Source organism: Xenia sp. Carnegie-2017, unplaced genomic scaffold, assembly GCF_021976095.1.
Source record: "Xenia sp. Carnegie-2017 unplaced genomic scaffold, XeniaSp_v1 HiC_scaffold_13, whole genome shotgun sequence".
NCBI classification, from domain to species: domain Eukaryota; kingdom Metazoa; phylum Cnidaria; class Anthozoa; order Malacalcyonacea; family Xeniidae; genus Xenia; species Xenia sp. Carnegie-2017.
This window is the reverse complement of record NW_025813436.1, coordinates 10,490,821-10,500,031: the sequence shown is the minus strand read 5'-3', so window position 1 is coordinate 10,500,031 and position 9,211 is coordinate 10,490,821. Positions and strand designations below refer to the sequence as shown.

Below are 9,211 nucleotides of genomic sequence, written 5' to 3'. Positions count from 1 at the left end.
ATAAATATTGTACTAGACTACTAGTATATTAAAGAAGAACAGAGCGATTGATGATTCAAAGTTAAAGTTGTACTAATCCTGTTCCCAGTCTTTTTCATTTTCACGCGGAAGAAAAAGAGCGCGAAATTTCTTGAATGGAAAACGAAAGTAAACATTTTATGGCCAAAATATCCAAACCTTTATAGAGTATTGACGTTTCGTCACAATAAAACTCTTTAGTTACATTCTTATTTTTACAATGGCAATTCATATTATTGCAATAAGCTGGGCATAATATTATCTTATCATTACAGTAAGAAACAGAGAAAAATGAACACAATAATACTCTTGACAAAATAACTTTGATTTTCAATAAATTTTGATGTTGCACATCAGATTGTCTAGTCTAAATATGACAAAAAAATATATATATAAAAAATACCTTATAACGATCGACTAACTTTGTTTGTACTATTTATGTTAGCTTTTTAAGCTTGATAACAATTAGAAATATTTTTTATATTTCGATTGTAATAAAGAGTCCTTTTGATAGCCCGCCTAAATTTTTTCCACAGTTCGTGTTGATTTGATTTAAAATCATTTTTTAGAATAGCTCTATCTCTTTTAGATTATATTTATACAAAATGTTTAAGAGTCTTTCTATCTAGGACTAATAGTTCTTAACACATAACGTCACAAAACATGGAATTGTATAAAATACAAAGACAAAAATCAAACAATGGCACATCGAACAATTTTTAAAACCACATGAATTTTAGTTGGACAACAGCAGAAATGAAAAAGTCAAACAAACACCCATATTCTAAAAGCTCGCTCGCACTCAACGAGTGCTTTATAAAACTGCGCACCCACTTATTAATGACAAAGTCCTTCCTCCTTCAATGGCAAGGTTTTAACTAAAATACTTCAAATCAAGCAATCAATGGAGTGAAAATGCCGCCTTCGAATGATTAGGAGGTGATTTTAAAGCCGAAGTGAGCGAGCTTTTAGAATACGGACGAAAAGCATTTGAGATGTTTAAAAGCAAAAGTTTACAGGTGCGTTATTCAACCATAAAATAAGCAGGAATTAATAAAAGTTGTTGATGCGCACTTGCTTGTACATTACATATAGCAAACACCACTTTACGAACACACACAAAATGAAATTTTGATTTTCTTATATTCTTCCATTGTATCATTCACCTTCATAATGTCTCATATTGGGATGTCTTTAGCTATACCTCACGACTCTCATGGCCATGTAGTCGGTGTACCCGAGAACAGCATGTCTCTGAGTAGTGTCTCGATTGGCGTCTTTCCCACCAATCTCACAAAGAACAGTTGTTCAATAACAGAAGAATTTATTGTCCGCAATGACGGTAGACGAAGTAGCAATTTGCCAAAACGTGTCGGTTGACTGGGATACTGAGCTTTGGAGTATTCCTCTAGTGCACACTGCGTCTTCTCTTGAAGGCTGTCTATATATTGCGGGTCACTTAGACCGGGGCATCTATGGATATGAAATGATAAAGTACGTTAAAAATCTCCAGCACTCTCGGGCGGAATCTATGATGGTTTCTTCTCATTGGAAAATTCCTAAAGCGCTTTTGAAATTTCCAGTTTTATTACCTGAGGTGAAAAGTACAATTGCTTTCAAACACGAGTATTCCGCCGCATCGACGTGGATATTCCTAAGCTTCTCAATCTGATCCGTAAACACTCGAATGTTATCCATGAAGGAAACCATGCGGTCAGAATTCATATGGTTGGCATGGACACCAGCCGTCGCCAGAAGAGTTGGGTTGTTCAGAGGCATGGGACATTGTGCTGCATTTAGCACGAACAACTCACTCCAGGTCAAGCGAAGAAGTGCAACTTGATCAGTGACAGCAAGATCAGGGAAAAGGGGAATATTTCGAGCCCATTCCACAGCAGAAAATAATAACCTGTACATGAAAAAAAGGTTACAAGCAAAGCATTATGGCAGCTTATCTTTTTCTAGACCGGTTAAGTCAAGGAAATCTGTATGCAGTTACTAGCAAGAAAAGAAAGAAACTCTTACCACATAAAAATTAAAATGGCAGTTTTGCCGGGCAACCCTCCCCACTCCAAATAATCTTGAGAGCCAAGTGAAACCACTGTGCAAATGAATTTGCTACCAGTTGCTAATGCATGATGGGAAATTGATTATTAAAACATTACAAACCTCGCTGCAATCTCACAAATATTTTCTATACCCACAACGCCGTACGGCATGTTCAACCCGGCTGTTGAAAACGCCCGGTAGAGAACGGCTCTGCACGTAACAACAGGGTTATATAGCCAGATATCAATGAACCTCCATTCCCTTCGCCATTGTTTGTCTGCGCTTGAGGGAGAGCTGGCACTTGGGATGTGGGAAGGCGACCACGCTGTACAGCTTGATAAACAATTTAAAAACAATCTCAGTTTTGTTGATGATTTTGAATGCAATGTCATAGGCAGGGTTTTGGTATAGTACCGTCGATTTGATGCGCGGTTTTTATTAATGATAAGCTGTAGCCAAAATTCCCTATCTATTTTATCATTTGGGTATGAATTTATAGTTTGAGTTTACAACATGGAACGTCTGTAAATTTTATGGTATAGTTCGAAGGTTAAAAATTGAAACGAGTGTATTTTGTCATGAACTGACCACATGGTGTCTGTTGACAGATCAACCCAGCGGTTACATTATTACAAGTCACGTATCTCTGCGCTTCTCTAATAGCGTATCTTTTGCATCTCGAAATTTCTGCCATTTGCTTCGAAAGAACCCTTCTCCACACTAAGTTTTCAATCAATGCGATTCTTAACTCAGGCTATGATAATCGGACAAAGGCTGATAGCCGTGTTTACTTAACCAGTTTTTAAAATAATTTTAGACGGGGTGTCAGGACTTGTTTCTTCCAACAGAGAGTTGTACTAACAAAAAGCGATCGACATCCTTTCTTTTATGAACTCTTCTCACAAGTCAATTAACCGCTTTTCTAGATTTGATGTTATTTCACGAAAGATGTCTGGCGCATGCTTTCTGCTTCATTAGCACCTCCATGCGTGTACAAATTTATATTTGACAAAACGTAATCCCCAACAAAACATCCTTTTGTTTTTGATGTAAAACTTTCCCGTACACGAAATACATTCGTCCGATTTTTATAAATTAACGCTTAATCTTCTAATCTTTTTTGACACATTAAATGAGCCATATGATCCGCGTAGATGCCTGCAGAGGTTCGAAATTATGGCGGTACCTTGTTGAACTGTAGCGATTTCCAATCAGACAAGGTTACCGAAGTTCAGACAGGGTCGATCAAAAGTCCTTATTAGTTCACTCTTTTATGCTACGGTGATCCATACATGAAGGGAATCGCGTTTCACCGTTCATGTCGAGTTAGACTGTAAACATGAATTACACAAAAAATTCCTCAATTGTTAAAGCGGTCACATTGTCCCTCGATTTAGCACAGCGTCGCATCAAATTACTTCGAGCAGCACGAAGGCATTCCAATTAAAGTCTAATGAGCAAAATATTTAGAAAGATTTCTCGCGCATACTGAAGGCAACTTCGAAATCGAAACTCATTTGAAAATGATTTCAACTAGGCATCATTAATAGGAAACCAACTGTAGTTTTCTTTAGCTCCGCTTGAGATTAAAAATTTGAAACACGCGCACAGTCTTTAATGCGTCTGCTTTGCCACATGGGCGGAAGGGCACTGAATACTTGCATTGATAAAGAGACTGAGTAATATCTTTGGCGAAATGTAATTTATCGTGTTTGATGAAACGTACGGTGGAAGTGAATGTGCTCTCGACCCTGTAGTTTGAGATATAACTATTTTATGTTAGATTTGGCAACAAAGTTATTTCTTTTAAGCAAGTACTTCTAAGGGTGAAAGAAAAACTGAAAATAAATGAATATTTCATTACATTCTTCACTGCTGTTGAATAAATGCGTACAATAATTCAATCTTTATACATCGTCATGGTCAATGAGCATACGATATCAGGTCGTTTTCAACTTGCGTGCTTCAAGTTTGCAAGCAAACCATATATCAAATCAAGTTCAACAACCGAAGAAAGCTCTCAAATTTTAGCTTTGAAAGACAAACGTGAGCCACACGATAGTTTTCATACGATACATAACTTCTTCAGACATGTAGAAGTGCTAGCCAGCATTACAAACCGCTTGGCGCTTCCTCTGCTTGCAGTGTATAATATATTGAATCATATAACGTGTGTTAACATTTGTTTCAGGAAGTTGTACTCAAGGCTCCCGAACTTTAGATCAGGCAATACTTCAAACATTTGTAACAAACAGTCATATCGTCATATGTCATTTTGACCGCACGATACAGCTAAATACCTAAGCTTTCACATGTCTGGTACGCGATAACTACATTTACAATCGAGACATGAAAATTTCCCTTCGTTTATAAACGTAAACCGCATCTGACACCATGTTGATTAAGGGTCAGACAGTTTTGTCTGAACTTTAGTGGGAGCAGTTTTCGGATTGAAGTTCGCAGATTTATATCGAATTGTGTAGAAACAACGACGTTATGATAGTGCTAAAGTCGAGGACGGTGGACATTAGCAAGATTTGATACGATACACTTCTTGTTCATTCTAAAATATCTGCTTCGTTAACAGAATTAAGGTGTATATAAGAACAGATTTTACTGGTGAATATGCAGTAATGCCTGTTATCCCAATAGGCGAAACAAACTCTAAATAACAAAATCGACATGAAGCTACATTCATCCGACTATTGAAGTAATTTCTTTGAACAACCTTTCCGTTCTTTCTCAGAATATTGGCTATTTAACAGCTTCGTCTTTTGTTATCATGCGTTATACAAAAGCTGTGGTGTCTCCTACCTTCCCGTCGCATGCCGACTTTCAAGCATTTTTTCAAGCGACAGAACTGACATTGGTTGCGATGATGCTGGTCTATAGGACAGGCTCGCGAACCACGACAGGTATAAGTAAGATTCCGTCGTACACTGCGTTTAAAGAACGACTTACATCCCTCACAGGTGAAAACGCCATAGTGCTTTCCGCTGCTTTTGTCACCACAGACAGCACATTCGACTGGAATCGATGCAACACCAGCATTTGCATTGGTACTAGTTGCTTTACTTGCAGTTATTTCCGAAGCAGTTGTCGTCTGCGCGGTTCCTTCACGCCACGCGACTACGGCCATAACCTCGCTGCTGTTAGGATACAGTCTGGGAACACAAAAAGGCGAAAGGTTAAGGGTTGGTTATAGACACAATAGCTATGTTTGCGTGACGAAACAAATATTACAGAGTCCGTTCAAATGAACTCATTTGCTTAATCATATTTGCATAAAGTCGTCCAAAGGCTAATTCTTGTATACGTGTTTTCTATAGCTTACTCACCGTCGTAGCGAGCGTTTTTAACTCTTCTCAGCTCACACCAATGGCTCTTGCGTGTATTCACTGAAGCTCTAGTCTTCGTCTTGTAATTCCAACTGAATTTCTTCAGGCGTGATCTCCGCTGACTGGCAATGCAACTCAAAACCAATCAAAGATGGCGTGACCCATAATATCCATTAACACTCATTGTGACATGATATACCGTGATTAAGTGTCGTTGCCACGGCAACCACCTATATATGGTAAGGTTCCTGTCAAGAAACTGTGCAGCCTTCTATTAACAGAAGATAATTAATCAGGTAGTCGGTCAGCAGATTTGTGAATTATAGGAACAATATGAGTGGCTGTGTGTTATATGACCTGGACTCGCATGATGTTATCTATGGACTTTTCTTTTGGACAAGAAATCAGTGTCATTAGCGATATATTGTACAGGAGTTTTGTCAATTAGAATAAAACCATAGCTCTCTCATTGCTACATGCGTAATAAGTCATAGATATTCATGGTCGTCGATACTGACTTTTTTGTTAGTTTTTGCTCAAGATGAAACAACAGACGTTCTCTGATCTCTAAACGTGTACCCGAATGATTAATGAAGGCAATTTATGATCTGCAAATAACGAAACAACTCGCAAGTGATTACAAAATAAATAATAGTAATTAATCTCTGTGTCATATCTTACAGAATTTAAGTCAGTATACTGACTTGTAGACGACTCACTGAGGATGAACACAGTCAAATCATCATCTAAAGGTAACACACCTATAAAGAAAAGGTTAAAGTACGATAGTACGACACTGAAGTACTGATTTTGTTTACTAGCTTAAAGGTCAAAGTCGTTGTAATCGTTAATTGGTTTGCCGACAAGGTCTTCTTCGGAACCTAGAACCTGAACTATGGAGGGCAAATTTTTGGACTCCGTGTTCGAACTTCACACTCCGCGTCGTCCAGTTTCTCTCCTCGTTTCTGGCATCGATCAGATGGCACTATTTCAACGTGTGCCATACACATAACTAAGTATCATTTTACGGTTTTAAGTATGAGCTGTACAAACAGACTTATGAAAATGAGTAAAGCGCATTTTACAACTTCAGTTAATGACTCAGCTCTATAGAGTTTTCAGAAAATAAGTTTCAAATTTCGTACGAGCGAATTTCTATAATGTATATGCAATGTGTTTGCGACGAATCAACTCGATTCACATCATTTGACAAAGCTTTTCCACTCGAAATAAAGGACAGGTCAAGTTTTAAAAAAGAAAATCCACTTCTGTACTACACGGTCATAATTACCATTTCATTATGTATATTCATACGAAATCGTGCTGTGGATCAGCCTCCCGTCTGTTAGTGAGTTTTTCCCCGGTTGGCCAACAAAACTTCCAATTTTGTAGATGTTTGCTGTTTTATAAATGACTTTATATGGGAAAGTGCGTTAAGCTTCCCACTGATTGAAAAATTTGAACGGAATTCAAAGAGATGGGTGCTCAATGCAACCGACTACCGCATTCTTCAGTGGCGAACGGTGTATTAAATATCTATGAATTTACACCCCGTAGAGATGTTTTTACTTTTCTCATTGAACCTGTCGTTGTATCGCAGTAATCTACTTTGATAAGATTTTCGTTTGTTTCCCATATCACGCGGGTTTGTGCAGATTCGTAAATGCATCATAGACCTAATTCGTCTGGTGAACAGTCTGGGGTTGTTTTTACCCAAGTTCGTTAAAGGTTTCCTGACAGAGGACGTAAGACCTGATGGATAACACAGGGTATAATTGGATTATTGAACACAATAGGTCTCTCTACCATATTGGAAATTTTCGACATGCCTAGATATCACTCGTTGATCTAAGAATGCGTCTAATCTTGACTGATGTGTCTTCGGTGTCTCAAGGTCAAGCATTCGTCAATAAAGAATATTCGCGTTGCTATAAATGACAAAAACTGGCACGTGTGTCTCGCTGGCGTGCTAACTTCATTAAGAACAGGATGTTTGTGTATATTAGACCAATATTAGATACAAATATACGAAAATTAGAGCGTTTTATTACCTAACGTGCGGTCTTTAACTATTCTCAATCTTCCTTTTTTGCGATTCGGTTTTTTCAATAATCTATGACAAAACATATTATTCGGTGAACGACGTAGTTGATTACGTGTTGTGTAATTCATTTCGTAAGCATTACGTAAGCGGAAGAACTTTGTATTTTATCGTAAATCCTATTGAACGTGTAAGTTGTTTTTTTGTCGCAAAATATCTTAGAAAATCTGGATCAAGGTGATAAGAGAAGTTTTTGGTGAAGTTAAGGAAGATAAACTGCGAACACAACATATGCCTATTTTCCTATTTTCACTTGCACACTTGCTGTGAACATATTTCGGTGGAATTTTAAAACACAAGTACGCTGCTTTTGGTCTTCGGCAAGACCGACACGTGAATATGACACGAAGACTGTAAAGAAACGAAACTCTAAAGTTCAAAACAGATAAACTTCACGTCCATCACGAGTCGTTTTAAGCAACTAAACACAAGGTCACAAGAAGTAAGGACGCCCACTCTTGTAGTGAAATTCATCACAAGTTATGATCAGGTTCAAACATACAGCAACGTGTATTTCAACGCTGTGCAAAAAACATATCTCTCTACTGGAGACATGAGAAAACCTATGACTACGACGCCTTGTTAAAGATCATAAGAAGCTTTTTTATTTTCCTAAACACAGCAGGTTCTCATTGTCAATTTTATAACTTCATTCATCATATTGTAAATTTTCCTATTTGCAGGGGGCAGGCATTAAGGATCGAACCGTGAACGAGGACCTTAAAATGGAAAGTGAGGGGCAACATTGTCAAGAGAATTGACAATAAGGACGGCTGGGCGGAGCACTCAGGCGAAAAAGATTGGTTTACAATTAAAGATGTTGAATGCAGTATTTCAGTGACGTTTCAAGCAAAAGTTACTTTACAAGAACGTAGTTTTTGAATTCATGAATTTGCACTTCTTCATTGACAGACGAGTTCTAAATCGCTGAAGTTACTAGGATATAAAGGTTAATTTCCAACATGGGAGTATTATCGGAATCCCATTTCTTCTATGTCTATATTAAAGGGCCAGCGAAACGAAACTTTCGCTGTTTAAGTCATTTGTTATTGAATAGAAGTCTGAAAATGACTGCGGATTTTCGAAAACAATTCACATCTCAATTCGTTTAAGACATTGAAGGCTTGAAGTTTTTGTAATGTCAGATTCACACAACGAATGACGTCACCTCGCACATAGTAAATCGCTGCAAATTTGATGAAACTCCTTTTCTTTTCCTGACAACTTTTAGATGAAATACTTACGCAGAATTTTATACCATTAACACATCACGAAGACAAGAACTATAACATCTGAACTAGCTTATCGGCAAATATTGTAAATTAATTTAGTAAAAAAAACTTTAACTTAATTATCTTGTGTAAATTTAGACACGCAATTCAGTCTGTAGGCTGCCATGTGTTAATTTTATTAAACTATCTATCTTCCTGTCTATAGGGAATTAGAGAATTTGTCGTGGCGACAAATTGAAAACAGTTTTAAAAAGAGCAACTGCCAAGGTGAATGGACTAAATAATAACGTAATGGTCCTAAAAACAGCTGTTTAAACAGTTCTTTTAAAAAGTGTTCTGGTTTCAAACAGTTTATTCAAGAACTACTACGTTGTTTTTTTGACCATTCACAATGATATTTGCTCTTTTTAAAACAATCTTCCTGGCTAGCTACCTGTCCATCATATATCTAAATAGTCTTTATCATTCAATTT

General features: G+C 37.4%; 1 protein-coding gene and 1 long non-coding RNA gene across 4 annotated transcripts; one reads left to right on the top strand and one right to left on the bottom strand.

Moving 5' to 3' along the window:
* Positions 1–322: 322 nt before the first annotated feature.
* Positions 323–5,206, bottom strand: LOC124433533 (nuclear receptor subfamily 2 group F member 1-A-like). Its single transcript, XM_046983314.1, is given in 5 exon segments — positions 323–1,495; positions 1,611–1,927; positions 2,188–2,246; positions 2,249–2,400; positions 4,882–5,206. Coding segments are annotated over 5 exon segments (1,116 nt in total). The 3' UTR covers positions 323–1,232.
* An 868-nt stretch (positions 5,207–6,074) lies between these two features.
* On the top strand, positions 6,075–8,940 carry LOC124433534. 3 transcript variants are annotated; one of them, XR_006944491.1, is made up of 4 exons: positions 6,075–6,157; positions 6,227–7,948; positions 8,190–8,455; positions 8,738–8,940. It is a non-coding gene; the product is annotated as an uncharacterized LOC124433534 (long non-coding RNA). The 3 variants fall into 3 exon arrangements; XR_006944492.1 differs by having other exon boundaries at positions 6,227–8,131; XR_006944490.1 differs by having other exon boundaries at positions 6,227–8,455.
* Positions 8,941–9,211: the final 271 nt, after the last annotated feature.